The 20,218-nt window shown below is 45.2% G+C and overlaps 1 protein-coding gene across 4 annotated transcripts in view; it reads right to left on the reverse strand.

Moving 5' to 3' along the window:
- Pbx1 (PBX homeobox 1) overlaps positions 1-19,996 on the reverse strand; it is a 308,344-nt gene extending 288,348 nt beyond the window's left edge. For 3 of the 4 annotated variants that reach the window (XM_032915423.1, XM_032915422.1, XM_032915420.1), the window contains exons 1-2: positions 19,078-19,995; positions 15,625-15,698 (exon numbers count right to left, since the gene is read on the reverse strand). In XM_032915423.1, coding sequence (XP_032771314.1) covers positions 15,625-15,698; positions 19,078-19,268 — 265 coding nt within the window. In that variant the 5' untranslated portion in view covers positions 19,269-19,995. Of the gene's footprint in view, positions 1-15,624; positions 15,699-19,077 lie in introns of all 4 variants that reach the window. The other variant, XM_032915421.1, reaches the window with a different exon arrangement.
- Positions 19,997-20,218: the final 222 nt, after the last annotated feature.

Below are 20,218 nucleotides of genomic sequence, written 5' to 3' on the forward strand. Positions count from 1 at the left end.
AGCTGATCATAAGTTTTTTAATGGTATCTGAGCCAAGAAAATTGAGTATCTGTGGACATTAAAATCTACACAAATTATTTTTAAGAAATCCACAGTCTAATGAGAAATATGGACCATAAACCAATAATTATGATAGAAGTCTGTATTAAGGGTGCTTCAGTAAAATATAATAATTTACTTATTATGTCTTCAAGAATGATGCCCGTTGTGCCACTTCTGGAACCCTCTCTGCTATACAACAATAAGAAAGAAATGTTACATAAGAAAAAAAAGAAAAGATTCTGCTTTCCCTACACAATTTATTCATATCTTCAATTCTAACTCTTTTTTTAATTTGAAGAGAATTTTTTTTCCTTCTGCTATTGTTGCTAAGAAAGGCTTAAGTCAAAACTATAGCCAAAGTCTCTAGAATCTGTTGTGAACAAGGTGCTAAGTTAATCTGAAGAGACAGGCTGGGAAGTTGGTAAGGAGGAAGAGTGGCTGACACACAGCTTTGCAGGCTAACTATCCCTTGCATTTAAAAAAAACAAAAAAAAAACGCTTTTCACTGTTATTGAGCAAAGTCCCTTAGACCACTTGCCCAGCTTACTTAGCTGCTTGAGGCCCTGGTTGACATGGGGTGATCTATGAGTAAACAAGAGGTATGTCTGCTCAGAAGAAGAAGAGAATCGTGGGGCTGGAGAGATGGCTCAGCAGTTAAGAGACCACTCTTCCAGAGGTCCTGAGTTCAAATCCCAGCAACCACATGGTGGCTCACAACCATCTGTAATGGGGATCCGATGCCCTCTTCTGGTGTGTCTGAAGACAGCTACAGTGTACTCACATACATTAAATAAGTAAATCTTTAAAAAAGAGAAAATCTCATCCCTGAAGGGGGGGTGTAAACACAAGGATACCCCAAATGGAATGTGGGTGTTGAGCTTGAGTAGTATGAATAAAGGTGAATTTATTTCTTCTCTTGTAAAGATGTCCTTTTTGAAGGTCTTCTGGGTGTGGTACTGTCTTCTAAACAATGACATTACACATCGATGTCTTGATTTATTGTACAATAATGTTACACATAGATGTGTTGATTTATTATTGTTGTTACTAATCTGCTCCCTTCCTATACCTAAGATGAAGGAGCAAGACGTGACATCATAATTAGTCCCCTTGACAAAGTTGCACCAAAGTTGGGGGCAATGGTGTATAACAGGCTACTCTCTGGACACCCGGGACTTCTTGGGAAGCAGATTTTTCCATCTTCAAAACTCAGACACACACACACACACACACACACACACACACACACACACACACACACACACACACGTGGGAAAGGAGCGAACTTTTAGTCATGAGACAAGGGTGTCTGTAGAACTGAAGAATCAGGACGCTTTAGTGGTACCAATAAGGCCTTCCTCCTCGAATCATGGAAGGGCCCTGATACAGCAGGCTCCACAGAAGGCTGAGAAAGCAAGGCCAGAAGTCCTTGCATGAATAAGGTCCCGGGCCTTCTGATGATCAGTTTCTGTTCAAATGGTTACGTTTCTGAGAAGAAACCAGTAATAGTACACAAAGCTAGGATGGCCAAGCTGGAGACCACTTGTACAAACTCATGCTCATTGCCTGAAAGGAACCAGCCAAAGGCTTATTGAAAATCCGCAATGGGCCCAATGATGAATTTGGATTTAATTTTTTTTACATTTATTTTAACCCTCTTTCTATGTATGTGTAGCCGCAAGGACAGTCAGTCCTGGAGCAGTTCGATTTTTTTTTTTTTTGAGCCAAGAAACAGGACCAGAAAAGAGTGCAGAAAAATCACCTGAGATTTAGACAACTGGGTAGGATCCCCAAGCATCCCTGAAGAATCCCTACCTGAAAGGCCACTTCTTGAGGTCGGATGCTTTTGGAGAACAATTTGCATTGGGTAAAACAGGTCCTGCCTCAGCTTCTTAGGCTCTGAGCACTGAGGAAACCTCCTTAAACTGTGAGTCTCGATCCCCTGTCTCTGAACACTGGAGTAGTAACAGTAGCTCCTTTTAGAGCGAGGGCTTTGGCACACGCAGCCACTGTTCTAAAGTGTGGACAGAAGTTTCAGTCCCGCTGAAAAGGGGGGACTCTGTTTCTGCTGCTGTTTTCTACCCAGTTTCACTCAGGGATGAACCATGACTATCCTGCCATCCCGTTTGCCACCATCTTGCCCACATCCCTCACTTCCTGGGATCACTTAGAAGGCACAAGCACCAAGCCACAGCTTCTCCATCCACACAGCCCACTTCTCTTCCCTGGCTGACAGTCAGACAGACGGACTGTTGAGTTTACATGTTCTTGGGGCCAGAGAAGCCTCCAGGGCTAGTCTGTCCTGGTAACTGCACTGAACAGGCTCCCAGACCAGTTTGAGACAAAGACAGGCAGCGATCTCCTTACCAGCAGAAGGGCTGGGCGGGCCACAGTGGGAAAGCCCTCATCCCACGTATCATAAACCCTAAAGTGACAAGCGGTCTAAAGCAGGAGGCCTCAAGGAGCCTTAAGCAAATCCTAAGCCTTCTCCTAGCACGGAAGGAGATGGAGAAACAGAAGAACGGTGGAGGGGAGGGTATGAATATGAAAGATGAAGCTAACCATGAAAATTTGATTTGTTAAAATAATGACTAGAGAATGACAGATAATGCACCAATTGTCTACATGCATTTATTAAACACATAATAAATGTGCATATGAGTATATGAGTATATACGTAGTGTACGTGTGTGTGTGCCATGATAAAAATTAATTCCACCTTCCAGGGCCCAGCATTGTTTGTCTCCCTGCTAGCAAGAACCCTAGAGCACAGAGGCAAATTTCAGCTTCCTCTCTGGCAGATGGACGCCATGTAGCTTAAGCTGCCCAGGTGAGCAAATGTCACCGAATACCTATTTGGAGGGTGGTAAATTCCAGCTATCTTGGGGAAATGCCAAGTGGTCTCAGGTCACAAGTTTGGCAAATAGCAATTTGGAAGGGGGGGAGGGGAGGGCCCAGGGGAGGAAGAGAACAAGAGAGTCTGAAGAGGGAAAGGCAAAAAGGAAATGAAAGAGGTTACTTAAACAACAGGCAAGGCCTCAAACATAGTAATTTCTCAGACTGCCTAAGCATAAAATTAGAACCATTTGCTTCTTTCTCCATGGGGCAGCCAGGGTAGCCACGAACTTCGGTTCTGAAGACGTTTATAGCCCCATTCCTGGTCCTAAGAAACACATTCCACTCATGTCTACAGGCTTCCCATGGTACAGTGACTGTGACCATGACTCAGGCACCCCGTGGGGCTGTGAGCTCCTCAAATGTAAGCGCCGTGATTGGCACAGCCTTGTTCCTCCTCCTTCACAGTGATCTGGACACCAGGCAAGCTGCATAAATATTTGTCCATGACTAAAGCAGTCAGGAGGTGGAAACAGAATATAGATTCTTCCGCCGTGTCAAGCCACACGAAGACCCAAAACACAAATATTTCTACTCCTGAACACATCAATCCAAACAGGGGAGAGTTTAACGTTTTCTTAATTCAACCGGTAGTTTCCCAACAGGTGTCTATAGATACCTGGGGTACAGCTTGCTCATAAATAATACAACCTCAGATGGCCTCCACTCGAGCAGTATTCATGAGGTGGCATTACAGGTGAAGGGGCAGATGACACAGAAATCTTGGCATGCATACTTAGGCCAAACCAGAGTCACAGAGGAGATTTCCTTTGTACTGATGAAAAACATCTAAGATGCTATCAAAACATCCCAGCTAGGGACAGAGGCACCAAAGAGAGGAGGCAGGGATAAGCAACTGCCTACTCGTCCTCTTTCACTGTCACTAGACAGCCGTTAGTGTTGCTACCCTTCTATCTTAGCTACACCTGTCCACATAGCATGTGCACCATAACCCTTCCATCCTCTACCCCAGAGGCACGAGGAAGAGAAATAGCCTATGGAGATTGCAATGAGCCTAGCTCTTCAGGGGCCTGGTCAGACACTAGGCTCTTGAGAATGTATGGAGAGAATTAAATCATAGATATGTTTCCTACTTGTGAGGCAAATCAACCTGGCTGGCTTCTGCCTCCCCACAAGGACGTGATGCTAAGTTTCTGGGACCAGTGGAGAGGTGGGGTGCTACCCCACCATGCTGCAGAAGGGCAATCATAGAGAAGCACACAGATCCGTTGAAGAATAACAACTTCGCATCAAGCGCATCTTTCCAAGCATAACTTTCAAAGAAGAAAAATAAAGTACCGGGACTTTTCACAGGAGCCGGATGACAGCCCCTTCTTGTCCTGGCTCTAGCCAGCTAGGTGGGGGAGGGGATGCAAGTGTGTTCACAGTGCTCCAAATGAGTTGTCCGGTTTCTAAAAGCTGGCAAAAATCAGGCGGCTAGAGCCCCCTTCACACAAGTCTCTGAAACAAGGTAAGGGGCCACACAAAAAACTAGGCAGGAGAGAAGGCCTAGAGCCTTCTCCGAGTGCTCAGGAAATCACCCCAAGCTTAACAAATGTCAAAGCTGTTGAAAGTACATCAAGGTTCTTCGGGTTAAAAATTTCCCCAGGGGAAGGTGCTGCACTCCCCATAATAGCTGAGAGATAAAGAAGGCAAGATGGGAGGGTTTTCAGAGTAACTCCGTGCTCTGTGATTTAACCCAATTCCATAGATGAAGCAACAACTGGGATATTTATTGATCAGAGATGAAAACAGAGCCTGACTAAGAAAGGAGCTGCAAACTGACCTGCCAGCGCCAGCCGGTCTCACTTCTCTAGGCAAAACCTCCGGGCTTGCGTTGTGCATTTGAGAAAGCAGTCCCTGCTGTAGGAAGCACAAACAACACAGGCACAACCCGGAGTAGGAATCCTGGGGACCCTGCAGGCATCATCGGGGAATCCAGCCCCACACTGAAAGTGTTCCGTAAAGGAAACTCCAGAGAAAGAGGATAGTTTCCAGGGAGGTCGTTCTCTCCAGTCACCCTTGAGGTCAGCCTGGAGGCATGAGAGGAGGCTGGTCTGCAATGCTCCCAGCTGATCCTCGGCCTCCAGGGCAAAGTTCATCTCATTACCAGCCACTGCTCGGGGTATCTCAAGCAAGCTATCTGTGCCGGGGACTTAAGACAAGACCCCAGAGTGTCTCCCGACGGGTCTCTCTGTGCATTCCCAGCTGCTGCAGGGCTGAACCAGGCCTAGTCTGTGGATCTGTGATGACTCAGCCACTATACCCTGGTGCCTCTGTAAAGCTCAGATCCCCACGTGAGATTGTGTCTTGGGAGGATCTGTCCCCTGAGCACCAGGCTTGTCACCAAACTCCTTCACCACCCCAGCTTCCTCCAACACTCCCAATTTCTCATTTCCACCTGATTTAGGCCAAATACTTTTTTAGGTCTTGAATATTCTTATGTATTGTTGGGTGCTCTCTCTCTCTCTCTCTCTCTCTCTCTCTCTCTCTCTCACACACACACACACACACACACACACACACACTATCCACCCCCACCCCACCCACCCCCCAAAGGACTCCGCTGGCCAAACCACACCCTGACTTCTTCCTACCCCTACCTGGCCAGCACCACCACCCACCCGCACCTACCCAGGACTTTCCCTCCTAAGGCCTTGGGGATGATTGCAGACTCCCTAGCAAGAGGGCCACACAAAGGCGAGCCCAGGTGCTGGCTCTTTGTTTTAACTGTGTGTTAATGGAGGCTGCTGTGAGGAGGCTCCAGCCTCGGCTTGCCCTGTGTGGCCAAGAATGGGCTCTCAGCTCTCAGAGCTCTGGCGGCTCCCTCCTGCCTTTCAGGAGGGTGCCAGCTGCCCTCAGCCGAGTTCACTCAAGGAGGCTTTCTTTGTTAGGGACAAAATATAAATGCCAAGTTTCAGTCCTATTAACAGTGGTAATTATTAGAAATCTCTTGAGAGTGGCAACACTTGAGATCTCAAATCACCCAAAACCTTCAGGGGGAAAAAAAAAAAAAAAAACCCTGCTGCTACTCTTTTCCTGGCTTAGCCCATACCACCAGGTAAACCTATTCCTTTGAGCTGCTGGCAGATTCAATTGTTCTAAAAGCAAGACGAAAATGTCAACTTTTCTTTTTCCCTAGCTGTCTACACTTTCGCTGGCAAAACCAAGCATCTTTCTTTAAAAACAAAACAAATAAACAAACAAAAACAAAAAACAAAAAAACCTCGCCAGTAAAGTTTCCAAAGTTTCACTGACAGCACAAGGAACGGCAACAGATCACCAAGTCACTCTCCAGGTCCATGGTGGAAGCAAACCCAGACTTCCAAACCTTCTGGGCTTGACTTCATGAACAACAGAAAGGTAGAGTCTCTTTCCTCATAGATTCCATGAGATTTCCCATCTAGGATCCCAGAGTTACAAATACATAGAACTCGTGAAACATTGTTTGCTGCTGTTGCCAAGCCAACAGGTAGATTACAAAGCACTTGCCCCCAGCTGAAGATTTCCATCATAAACACTTTTTTTTTCAAATTCCATCCCTTTTCCCCCCTTCTCAGTTTGTCTTATCCAATTCAGTCTGATTGACAGGAGTAGCCGTAACATCACCATAACCAGTTTTACGTGACCGCCTAGAAAAGATACAGAGATTCCCAGGCTAAATTAGAACTGCCTTCGCAATGAGAGGATTCTCTCATAAGCACTCAGCTCGACCTGCCTCCCAGTCTGTGTGCCTATGCTTAGGAGCGGGCCATGTAGGGGCCCATAGCCTGCAGAATGTAGGGTCAGACTAGTGGGTCTTTATATCCACCCAGACCAGAAAGGCTGAGAGCCAAAGGAGAAACTGGCATTCTCAAAATGACATACTAACACGGAGACAGTACGAGCACCAGGCTTCAAGTGCAGTCTGGCAGTTTAGTCTAGCGATCATATCAACTATGGAGTCCGCCGACTTGTTCCCACTCTGTTGCACCTAAAGATAGCAAGATGGCTGTTCGGCCCACTCAGTTATTTTAAGGAACCTCTGAGATTTTGTTAGGGGTAGAGAACCACAGATGAGCAGTTAAGGAGAGAAATGACTTAGGGAGACAGAGAAGGAGGTGTGGGGGCCGGCTTCGTCCTTGCTCATAGTGACATCCTCTGAAGGGTGCAGGGTACAAGAATGCAGGGTACACAAGCTTTTCCATACATGGCCAGCCATCTACTGACCCACCAGATTCAGTTTGAAAAGGGAATAGCCACACGTGTCTTAATTTGCCAAAACGGGGAAGAAAATATTCCTTCAGGATAGCCATTCAGTGGCTTGGCTCTCCAACCAATATGGTAGTAACACATAGCCAGCAAGCCTCAGAAACGCAACCTGGTGAATTAAGACACATTCCACACGGAACAACACACTCCATATCTAAACTGTTCTATACAGCAAAGCCCCAAATACCTCCCTAACATTTAGGACAATTACTTTCAGGCACACTTAGGTTAAATGAGATACAATCCTGATGTTTAGTTTGCCTGTTTCCTTTTGCTTGTTTTTTTTTTTTTTAAATTGCTCGTCCTTTTAATGAGATGACTAGCAAACTTAGATGGAGAGATTTAAAACTATATGAACGGCGGTGTTCTGTCTGAGAACTCTAGGACTGGGCGCAGAGAGTAGGAAAGGGTCAAGGGGACAAGCACGTCACAAGAACGTAGTCATCACTGAGCTGAGACAGCCTCCAATGCCTTAAGTTGACGAGCATCCCATAGAGAGATGGATGGGTCTGTAACCCAAGGAGCGACTCGGTCAGCACTGAGGCACACAGATACTGGAAAATAATAATAGCCACAATGAATTGAGCACAGGCATTGAACACCGAACGCTGCGCTTCCTGGTGTTGTCTTGTTTAGTCTGTCAAGCGAGCCTGGGTCCTAGGGATTATTTTCACCCCAGATGAGGAAATTGATGCCCTGTGAAATCAAACAGCTACTGCAATTTGAGCCGGTTGGTTTGACTGTGAGCCCAAGTCCTACCCTATCATCCTACGTGGTTACTGGTTGTTGTTTTCCAAGTGTCTTCCTCCCCAAGGATGTGGCATATGTTACTTCCTCCAATGTTAGAAGCTCATCGCTTGGGCTTTCACCCTCTAACTCTTTAGTGTGCTAATTGTCCTAAGAGGACAGTCGCAGAGTTCCTGATCGCGCATTTTTCAGGACAAATAAACTTCTCAAAGTATGTCCTTCCACTGAGCTTAAAGATTGACTCAAGGGTAGGAGAAAGCACGTAGCAGGATCCCAAACTCAGTAAAGAAAAGAGCTCCGATCAGAATGGAGAAAGGGGGTAGCAGAGCTGGATGCCTGGGGCCCCTGAGGACAAAACCTAGCTAGCATAGAGTTTAGCAGGACTCAAGAATGTGTCTGCAGCACCAGGGCATGAGGTATACCTGGAACAGTTGATTTATTACTTTTCTTATTTATCTTTAAACACTGTATCCACTGCAGGAACTCTGGAAAACATTTTAGCACGTCCTCAAAATCTAACCACAGAGTTACCAGGTGACCCAGCACTTCCCCTCCTGTACCGACAGAAGACACATACATGCAAACTCTGTAATACAAGCATACACATAGCAGCAAGAGTATCCAAAAGAGCCAAAAGGGGGAAAGAACCCAAGCGTCTATCAGCTAACAGACAGATGAAGCAAGCAAGTAAGCAATATCCACTCAGTGAAATAGTATTTGGCTGGGAAAAGATACAAAGTGTTCTCATATGTATCTTGAGCTGGTAGACAAATCTTGAAAACAGGCTAAGTGAGAGAACCTAGTCCCAAGGCAGCACACCGGTGCGGTTATATTCCTGTGGAATGGTCCTATGCAGAGAGGCAGAGTGTGAGATGAGGAGCTGATAGGGTCCGGGCATGGGAGACAGGAACATGGCCAGACTGGTGATGAATGCTAAGTCAGGAGCAGACCAAAAGGCCCTAGACCTAGATTGTGGCCCTGAGAGCTCTGTGAATACACTAAAAACCACTGAACTGTATTTTGGAAAGGGATGAATTCTGTCATATATAAAATACATTTCAAACATATGTTTAAAAAAAAAAGAACATGAAAAAACAGTAGCCTGCTGGGTGTCAAGAAGCCCATCTCTGTGACGAAGATAGTATTTCTCCTAAATACAGAACATACTGGGAATTTGGGGAGAGGTCACATGACTCTGGCTTCTTTTTACCAAGTTCCTACCTCAAAGCTCTGTAGGATGAAAGGCAGGGTCTGGGCATGCTCAGAAAAAAAAATTTTTTTTAACCCTGAGGATGCATTGTCTCCTGTTGGTGTTGCTGGGGAAACATTATCTCCCACACGGGCAATTCTAGCTAGCTAGGTGATGGTTGTCCAGGAAGAACATGACTAAAAGGCCCTCACCTTCCTCTTCATCACTCTCTTCCCTTGAAGAAAAAAATACAAGAGAAACAAAAGAAGCTATCCTTAAATTCAGCAATCTCTCTCTTTCAAGCCTTGGAACCGGTTTACCCTTAGGGACCATCTGGTGGAGGTCTCTCTCTTTCGTGTAAGAAAACAGGGCCAGGAACCATAAAACCCGCCAGCCATGTCTGTTTCCACCAGGCAGATACTACATCGTTTAATCCTCCCGGTGACCCTTCACCACACAGTCAAGCTTGAGAGGGTACTCAGAAAAAGGATGGCACACACCCAGGTGTGGGTATCCGGGTCTCCAGAGAGTCACCATAGCGACACTTTCAGGTAGGTATCACTGTGACCTTCCCTTTATAGAAAAGGAAAATTGCTCTCAGAGACGTTTAGCAACCTAAACAAGGTCACACAGCAAAAACATAGTAGATCAAGGGGACTGGCTATAGAAACCAAGTAGTTACCCACTAGGGACTGTCAATTTCTCCTAAAATTAAGAAGTATCTAGAGTCTTAAAATTGCTCAGTTGTTAAGTAAGGGTAGAATGAGCAAAAATCATGAGGCACCCGCCCCAATATCCACGTATTGACAAAAGTTTCAGGCATAGATGTAGGTAAAGCTATAAACCATATGCAGAAAAGGATGAGCCCCACGGAGCCTTTAGGCAAGTCACTAATGACCTTGCCCTGCCATCCCAGAGGCAGGCTTTCCAGTCCCATGACAATCTATACCTGTACTTCTTATGCCCAGGGACCCATTTTTCAAACTGCTAAAAATTGCTGTCTTTGAGATGCCAAGGGGTCAAAACACAGGCACTCTGCCCCGTCCCCGCCCCCCGCACCCACCCCCATGACAATAAGTATTCTCCGCCATCATTAGAGGGTCGAACGTTTCTTCGATCTGCAAGGCACCCTGAAAGGGTCGCTGACAGGAAGCTCAGGAACCCTGTGTCTACCTTCACCAACTGTTGTGTTCCCAGACCCCTCCACACCACCTCAAGGAAGGAACAGGATGGAGAAAGAACCAGTACCTTCCCCTAACCCAGGGGAACAAGGCAAGAGAAAGGCATGGGCAGACTCTGGGTGAAGGGAAAAAAAGGAGGCATGGCTGTCTGTACCCTTCATCCCAGCTGTGGGGTATAGAGGCAGAGGTGGGTGCTTCTGTGAGTTCAAGGCCAGCCTGGTATACATAACACATGACACGTTCCAACTATACAGTGAGACCCTGTCTCAAGGAGAAAAAAGTTACCCTTGGCTATATAGCAAGTCTGTATAGATGAGTTCAGACATTACCACATCCATCTAAAAGATACTCAGAATGAAACTTGAGTCTCGGCTTTCCTCGGGGACACATACAAGGTAGGTCTCAATGGAAGCCGGGGGCCTGACAGTAAAGGTGCTGAGGTGCTCGCAGCTGAGCCTGACACCTGAGTTCCATCCCCAGGGCCCATCTGGTGAAAGGCGAGAATCAGTTCCTGAAAGTTGTTTTCTAACCTCCGCACATCTGTCATGGTGCTCCTCGCCTCCCCCCACCCTCACAAATAAACACGTAAGTATAATTAAAATAAAAGATTTTTTAAAGACGCCAGAGCTCTGCTTTAAAAACACCTAAGATTTGGGGTTTATGTATGGCCAATATCTAGGTTTGGGTTTGTTTACTTGTTCGGGGGCTGGGGGAGGGCTGTTTTTGTAATTTTGCCAAGAATTGGAGAAAATTTTTGGATAGCAACAGAGCACAGAGGCAAAGCCTTCAAAAGGCCAAGCCCCAGTTGGGAGCTGAGTCCTCGAATCCCCAGTAGGTCTCAGCCTCTCCAGAACTCCACACACAGCACACTGGCCTGCAGCTCCCACAGTCTAGGTCTAGGGTTCTCCCTTGCACACGACCTCTTGCAGAGTCTCCACGAAAACTGGCTCTCAAGTTCAATTCAGGTGAGAAAACAGCGTACCATTCCCTCGATCTCTTTTGAGGAGCTACGCGCTCACGAGCTCAGAGGTCTGGGAAACCCACTTTCAAGGAATGGGAAAGACACTGAAATGCCTGGAGACAGAGACAGGACTTGCCTCCAGGTCACCTGACACGCTCTCACAGTCACACTGCTGTGGTCCACAGCCTGTGTGCATCACGGTAGAGCTAGTACCACACGAGGGATGAGGGATGGTTATGGGGTGACGCCGTCTTGCGACATCTCCTTCATTTGCTCTTCTTTCCTTAGCTCACTCTACCTGGCATGCAGCCAGAAAAGACCAACTTCTCAACTCCTCAGATGTCTTTTCACAAAAAAAAAAAAAAAAAAAAGGTTTTGAAGGCCAGCTCCTCCAACACTCCCACCCAGCTCGGAAAGGGACCCGATGGGAGGCTGTCACCGACTGTCTCCAGCTACTTCAGTCCTGCTCTGCTTAAGGAACAAGGTCACTCGTGTCTTTTGAAGTCATGCACCGCTTCCATCCACAGTCAACCCCCCCCCCCACACACACACATGTGCACATCTCTAGTTCTTCATGGGGCAGGGAAAAGAAGTACGTGTCCGTGTAACTGCTGTGGCAGCGGCAGGCAGGATGGAGAAGGGTAGCAGGGAAAAGGGACATAAGGAGAGGGGTAAAACGCAAACCCGGCAGCACCATGATGGGGGTGTTAATTGGACACAGGCAGAGAGAGAGAGAACAAAAGAAGGTTAAAAGGGGGGTGAGGGTGGTTTTTAAACCCTCCTCCAGTTATTTGATTGAACTCAAGGGCAGGTTAGTGAAAACCTAGCTGAGGAGTGCCACAGGAAGCTCTTAGGTGCTACACTGAAAATTCACTCAGACCTGCAGCTTGTTCGCAGGTGTCTCTGTCGCCTCTCTTTAGTAAACAAGACGCAGTCTTCACCTCTTCCACCTTTGAAACCTTTGTGACTTCTCTCACAGAAGTGTAAAGATTTAAAAGAATCAAGAAAAAATTAAGCACTTATTAAATATCCTGGGTCTCTTATTTTTTTTTTCCAGATAGTCAACGTGTTTGACTTTTTTCCTCCTACCCTTCCGTCCCAAGCAACCCATTTTCCATCCCACGTAGGCAGAGGCAAAAGAAAAACTCAACCTACCGCTAACATGTCGTAGGACAAGTGACAGTTCTTTAAAAGGGAATTTGATTGTAAACGACCCAAATTCTGGATTTAAAGGCTCTATGGTCCCAGACTGAACATACGGCTGAAAGCCACATCTGTAAAGTTTGTTCCTGTAGCTCTCCACAGGGTTTGCATGAGGCCGACTGCGATTTGCAGCGTGAATGTTTTGTTTGCTTTTTTTTTTTACCTTAGCGTTTATATTTAAAAAGCATAAAGTATCAAAATAAACACTTCCCCACACTCTAAAGCAAAACACTCGAGTTCATCTACTTCTCAAAAATCCCAAAGTAATTTCTGACTTAAATACCCATCAATCAACTATAATTCGGTCGGTGCTGCCTTCTTTGGGTATTATGCACGTGTTTTTTGTTTTTGTTTTTTAAGTACCAAAAGGTTCATCAGACATCTTTGCAAGTTTTCCTATTCACCTCAATCTTCCAACTAAATCAATAAAAACCCAAGAAACAAAAAAGCAGCAAGCCCACACACACACACACACACACACACACACACACACACACACACACACACACACACCCAGAGCCCTTCCTAAGCGAGAGCCAGGGAGAAGAGCAGTGAGTACAGAAAGGCCTCCGCAAGGTTTCGTTCAGGTGACCCTCAGAAACACCCATTCCATGCTGTGGGTCTTGATAGTCCCAATAAGAAAAGTTCCTAGGCAGCAAAGATGCGTGTGAACTGATCTTTTAGACCACCATTTTACTAGGTTTGGAAGAAGGGGAAGCAGACAGACAGAAAAGAGCACTGAAAGACGTGTGCGACTTTACCGACACCTTGCATTCCCCCAGGGCATCAATGCACAGGCCGCCCAGATCCAGAACACAAAAATCATGGTGCTTGGAAGTAAAAGCCTGTTTTGAACACAGTGCAGTCTGTTCCACCTCTGACACCTCGGTATGTTTCCTTCCTACAGTCTCCCAACACTCAATAGAATAAAAGTGAGTGTCTGCTCTCCCCGCTCAGGTGCCCTCTCCACAGAACCTTGTTTTGTACCCCCCTCCCCTTCACACAGGAACAATCACTATTTAACTATTTCATAAACCATCCATTAAGACATCCTGTATCAATAACAAGCAAAGCTTTGAATCAGAATATTTTTAAGACTCTGACCATATTCATATTACAATAATTAAAAACAACAGACAATATCTTCCAACCATAAGAACATTGTTTTCACGAATTCCACAACCTTCCCCCCCCCATCCCATACCCCCACCCCCCCGGGCACTGTAGCCAATATTCATCAGGGGTGAAATCTTTACAGAGTACCTGAATTGGACCTCTATTCACACCCACCCACTTTGATCTACACTCCCTCAGCAGGTTTAATTAGGAGATCAGAATTGAACACTTGGGCCATGATGTACAAGGCGGTGACCTGAATGGTACCCTTCCCATGAAAAATACATAATACAGTGTCTTTAAAGAGAAACTCTCCTCCAGTCCCTTTATTTCCAATTTTTTTAATTATGACTCTACATTTCATGAACCAAGATTAGGAAAAACAAAACAAAATAAAACTCCAACTTGATGAGAAACAAAACCCACGGTTGAAAGTGAAAAACCACAGAAGCCTTAAGGAGAGAAGGAAAATTTGGAGGGAAGGGGACACATATGCACACAAGCCCACGGCTTCCTTCTCCGAGCTGATAGAAAGAAAGAAAAATAACAAAACCAAACAACAACAACAAAAACCTAAGAGACAAACTGAGGAAAAGCTCCTTTGATATTGGTAGGCACAATCAATACATCTCTCGAAAGTCACCTCTCACGGCTAACACGACACAATTATCAGCTTTGCAATAAGGTTAGGTCCTGGCACAGGCACCTGGATGACTCAGAGGTCTGAGTAGCCTGTCTCAGGTGCTTTGTCTGCCGGGTTCCCTACCATCCAAGTATCACCCAACAAAGGAGCTGTTTACTCATTTCACAGACATTTGAAAGACCTGAGTAATTACAGATTCAATCAACAGTGACCTCTTGAAAAGACTCTTTTTTTTTTTTTAACAGAGAAATCCAGAGACCTTTAGCAGGAGAGAAATAAGGAACGCCACCACCCGTGGCCTCCCCCTTTCCATGTGTAACTATCAATGTATATCAACCGAGCATGCAATCATATCTATTGTCACTTTCATTTATGTCAGGCCCTTGCTTATATGGTTTAGATTTGAATTATTGACTGTTATACACCTTGTTGTAAAAAATAAATAAATATATGGGATGGCAGGTACTTTGCTCGGCTTTAAAGTGGGTGAGAAAGTCAGAGACCAGCAGCCGCTCCCCGTTTGCTGCATGCACCCCTCAGTCCCTCTTTATGCCCTAGCTTCAGATTGCCTTCTCCATCCTTTCTCCTTACAAGGGAGCGATTTCACCCACTTTGGAAAATTAAGGACCCGGATAAAGAAACGAGAGGACAGTTGCTAAGTGCCCTTTCTCTGCGCATCTGTTGTTTAAGAACACCTCTGATTGATGACTGCGATTTTTTAATTGTTGCTTTAAAATTTAAATGCCCTCCTGGGATGTGTTATAAGTGTGTTAGTCTATGATATGAGGTTCAGAAAGTAGCAAAACAACAGAGGGAATGATCTCTGGATAATATAGTGCCCTAAATCTAAAGAGTGTCCCTGCTAGAAAAAAAAAAATCAGAGGCCATTCAAAAGCCCGTTCCCCGAATATTGAATTGTGCATTCCACAAAGGTATTCCAAGACACTCTTTTGAGAGCCTCAAGTTGGTTACTCTGTGTAAATACAAAGAACAAAGTGGCAAAAAGAAAGGAAACAACAGTTTAGCCCTTAGTCCCTTGCCCAATAGCAGGGGTGAGAGAGACTGGAGTCAGTAATTGTAGACAAAAAAAATATATTCCTTCAGGAAATGGACTTTTACTTTCGCGTTCTCCCCCAAAGGCGTATCAGTCTATAAATTTCCCGTCAAAACCTCTGCCTTAGTCCCAATTTCAAAAAGAGTTGGGGCCAGAGTTAAGGAAAACACACTGCTTGAAATCGACTGTCAAAGCTGTTTCCCTTTGGTAAAAGCAGGCATGGCTTTCCTGGTAGTGCTTGCATTCTAAAATGTTAAAGTCCCAGGAAGAGTAGAAGAGTTGCAGGTTCCACGGTATAACTAGCCAAAGAAAAAGGCCCAAAGGTTGGATTTTCATTCCTACCTGTTTTTTCTTTGATTTCACACAACACATTAAACAAGGCAGGCTTCATTCTGTGGCAGTTTAAAGCATGTTTTCTGCAAGAAAAAACAAAACAAAACAAAAAACAAACACAACAGCTTAGGTGGACACTCAAGATCAAACTGATAAGGTACAGAGGGGACCTCAACATTTAGCCAAAATAATAATAATAATAATATATATGTATATATACACCAAGCCTAACTCTACGGCATGCTTCGATTGTTTTTATGACTTAATATACAAAGTCCCACCATAGCAAAAGAAGCAATGGTAATTAGCAGTGAGAGTAGGGATTTAACTACAGAGCAGAAATAACCTAAATTATGCCCATTAGGGAAAGGGTTTTTCTTTTCATCTTTCTTTCTTTCTTTCTTTCTCCCCTCCACTCCTTGGTAAGTGGTTAAACCAAAGTAGAATTCTTCAATCAAGAATCCTATGGAAGACAATGTAACAAGGGCCAAATGCATAGGTTAATAGTTCTATATAATCTCTGTAAGGGCCATAGGCTAGGAGGTATGCCTCTTCTGTGTGTGTGTGTGTGTGTGTGTGTGTGTACGCACGCTCGCGCATGTGTTTTCAAATTTAATTCATCCATGTGTTCGAATTCATTCTGCAGACGCCCCTGTATTCTCATAAACATAAGATGCTTGAAAGGTCTTGTGAGTAGAACTGTCAATTTATAAAATTTCAGTCCCCAAGTTAAAGAGTATGGAAATGCATTGCCAGGGGGCAAACATACCCAGATGGGGAATAAATTCATTTCTCTGTGTTCACATTATGGCTCTTGTGCGCGCACGGCTTATTTGCAGGTGTTGAAATTCAATTATTTACAATTAGGACCTTGCACCCACTGGGGAAAAAATAAATACAATTTTGCCTTTTAGATTAGTGATTTACCTGGTTCCCGTGGTTGTGCATGTTTGTACTCGGAATGCACTTGAGGGACAGAACAATGCCCTTCCTTTTAGTTTACTATAGGCTCACTTAGCAGAATGATATTGTTTTGGAAACAAAATACTGATGCTATCAGCTACTAGCTAAGGGAATTCTGTTTACTAACTAAATGCATGTGAAAGAGAATCAGAAACCCCGGCACTAAAAACACATTCAATTCTTTTTCAATCAGTTTTAAAGTTAAAAAAACACAAAACAAAACAAAACACCAAACCCCACATCCTTCAGAGAAGCAGGGATCACAAACATATACTCTATACAGTGTAGCAGGGGAATAGTACACTCGAAATTCAAAATGCACATACACACATCATCTAAAATAGTTCTGGCTGACTTTCTGAATTAACAAAGATGCACTACAAATGCATAAGGAGGAAGAAAGGAAAAGAGCTTAATAGTCTAAGTAGTTACATTGTTTGAAGAAAAACAGAGGTTAGCAACATAGTTCTCAGAGGGGGTTAAAAACAATATTCAATATATTTAAGATCTTTTCTGGGTCTTTTAAAATACTTTCCACTAGTCTTTTTTTTTTTTTTTTTTTCACCCACAGGCCCAAATGCAAAGAATTGGCAGCTCCATGTAAAAGCTTTGCTTCCCCACGCTAACACAAATGGGGTTAGAGAGAGACAACTGGATTTTTCCCCATCCCCAAACTGCATCTGATCTTTCTCAGCATCTAGGCCATTAAAGGGGATACCCGCTGAGAAGTGTTTGTCTTCAGTCTCACAAAAAGAGAGAGCAGAAAAGTAGCGAGGACCCAAGCTCACTGGCCTCTTCCACTTCAAGAACTTGTGATCAAGCCAGTTTATCAGTGGTGTCTGAGTGTATTTTTCTGGAACAATGTTATGGAGAAATCTGTTCCAATTCAAGAGAGAATTGCCAGTGGGGAGCCTCTCGTTTACCATACCCATTAGCTTTTCTTCAGATAATAACGTTCAAAAAGAGGACCAATTAATTTTTCAAAAATCTTTCCCCCCCACCATTAAAAGCATGAAAATAGCTGGGGGGTGGGGGGTGAGGGTTAACAGTCCCAAGTTTTCCAGGCGTCCTAAGCCTTAGCCCTTAAGTTTACATGTTCCATGTGTTCGTAGCTAAAATGAATGCATTTCCTAGCATGCGTGCTCTTGGCTGCTGCCTCTCACTTTCTCAAGGCTCTGTTTCTCTTACATAAAATCCACATTACTTGTTATCCATATAACTAAGTCACATAAGGTCCAGTGACTCTGTACTATGTTTAAAAGAATTTCAAAGCGAAAAAGAAAAGTACTTGGGAGATTTAACAAAGCTGAGAGATTGTGTAGACATATGTGGCCATTAGATTTTTTTTTTTTTTTCAAATCCTTCCTAACTGAGTTGGGCCTTGGGCAAGCTGTTAGTGGCTTTGCCACTTAACCTGTGTTTTCACTTTGAAAGAGGACTTGCTGTAAAAATCCTAGAGTCGAGAACTACGTATACCTGGTGGTTGGTTCAGTTAAGGAAGTCCCAGTTTCATAATTATGTTTCTTCATACCCTGTCCTACTGAAATACATAAAAACCACCAGCTTCCATTTCAATTAAGGAGCACTCTCGGTGATCCTGGAAGAGGCTTGGGGCAGAAAATATGGTTGGCATTTGTTCCCACCCCTTTAGAAAGGACCACACATAGGTGCCTCTGTCCTGGGGAAGGTGAGGAGAGCAACTCAAATAAGAGACAATAAAGTTAACCTAAAAATCGGAGTCTCTTAAAACTAACAAACAGCCCTCAAAAAGGCAAAATTGTCTTTCCTTTCTTCCTATTTCCTTTTTCTAAAAACAGAACGGAGTGACTGCAAGGTATTTTCTTACTATCTGACATCTACTAACACAGAGCTACCTTCCTTTTTGTTCGCTTGTTTGTTTGGGGTGGGGAGTGAGGAAAAAAAGAAAAAAAAAAAAGAAAAGACCAAATAATAATAATTACTATTACAGAAGGGTAAGTGAAGAAGGAGAGAAAAAAAAAATCAAACTTGCTGAATTAGCTTAGGAGTCAGTGGAATCTGCAAATAAAGTGTTCTTGGGACATTTTTTATTTTGTCATGTTCCGAAGTCCCTCAACTACCGAAGGCATGGAATGCCGCTCGGAACTTGACAATTCTGCTTCCTTCGTACACTTTTTTAAAGCTGTAAAAAAGTGCCGAGGGCCGCTTTCGGATTAGTTGGCAGTATTTTCGGCGTGGCTGCGTGTTTTTGTGCATTCATACAAAAAAACCTCTAACAGACACACACGCACAATATCTACACACAGCCCTATCTCGGCACGGGCGATCACACTTTCGATAACAACGCTTCTTTAAATTTTACTCCTCCGCCATAGAGTTGCTTGTCAAAATGAGGAAAGAAACAACATTTTAAAAGAAAGCGCTGTGGTGATTCAGTCCCCATTTTTCCCCCCCGGGAGGGGGGGGAAAAAAAAAAAAAAAAAAAAAAACAAGAAAGGCAAAGAAAAGCCTCCATCTCACCTGGCCTGCGCTTCATCCAAACTCTGGTCTGTGATGGTCATAATTTGCTGTAAAATGTCCCCGATGTCCTGCTTCCTCCCGCCCTCCCCCTCGGTCCCTCCGGCCCCATCCTGCAAGTGCTGGGACAGGCCGGGGTGTCCGGCCATCCCGACCCCAGCGTGGGAATGCATCAGCCTCGGCTGCTCGTCCATCTCTGAAGGCTCCGGCAGCCCCGGCTCTTCCTCTTCGGCTCCTCGGCTCGGCGCCTGGGAAGCACCGAGGCTTTTTATCCTTCAAGCTGTCTTCAAATCCTTTTCAGGATAAACAGGGACCAGGGTTTAAAAAAAAAAAAAAGAAGACCAAAAGGGAAAAAAAAATCTCTTTGCCTCTTTAGAGGATGGTGGGAGGATGGGGAGGGGGAGGGGGCGTGAAGGGGTTGCGGGGTGAGGGTGGGGATAAGGGCTGGTGGGGAAGGGTGTTGACTCCAAAAAAGCAAGAAAAATAAACCACCTTCCCACTTGGCGAAAAGAAATCAGAGCTGCCTTTGGGTTTTTCAGTCCGATCTCCTGTGCAAGGCAGAAATGGGCTCCCGACGCTTAAATCTGTGGCTTAATCCGTTTGCAAATATGCATTGATCGGGAGAAAGGAGAGGAAGGCAGGGGGATTGCAATGCAAACTTTCCCCCCCACCCCCCGCTGCCCCCCACCCCCACTCCGGGCCAGAGTGATCTCAAAGGGGGTGGGCTGTAGCAGAAGCCAGATCTCCCCCAGCCGTGGCGGCAGGCAAAGCCCAAGCTCTCTCCTCCTCCGTGTCTCTGCAAACTCCAGCAGCCCCGTCAGCCTCCTGCTTTTGTTTAGCCCAGGCTCAGGACTCCAGAAACATATACAGAAAAACCACAGCCTGAGAGGAGGAGGAGGAGAAGGAGGAGGAGGAGGAGGAGGTGGAGGAGGAGAAGGAGGAGGAGGAGGAGAAGGAGGAGAGGGGAGGGGGCCGAGGGAAGGGGGGAGGGGGCGGAGAGGCCAGGAGGCGGGGGTCAGAGGAGGGAGGAGGGATTCTGAGCCCCGCCCCCCTCTCTGATTGGCCAGTCCGGAAAATGGGCTCCTCCTCCACCTACTTTCCACCCTACGCCGCCTCCTCGGCCTCCTTCAGCTCCTCCTAGCCC

This window comes from Rattus rattus, chromosome 10 (assembly GCF_011064425.1).
Source record: "Rattus rattus isolate New Zealand chromosome 10, Rrattus_CSIRO_v1, whole genome shotgun sequence".
NCBI lineage: Eukaryota > Metazoa > Chordata > Mammalia > Rodentia > Muridae > Rattus > Rattus rattus.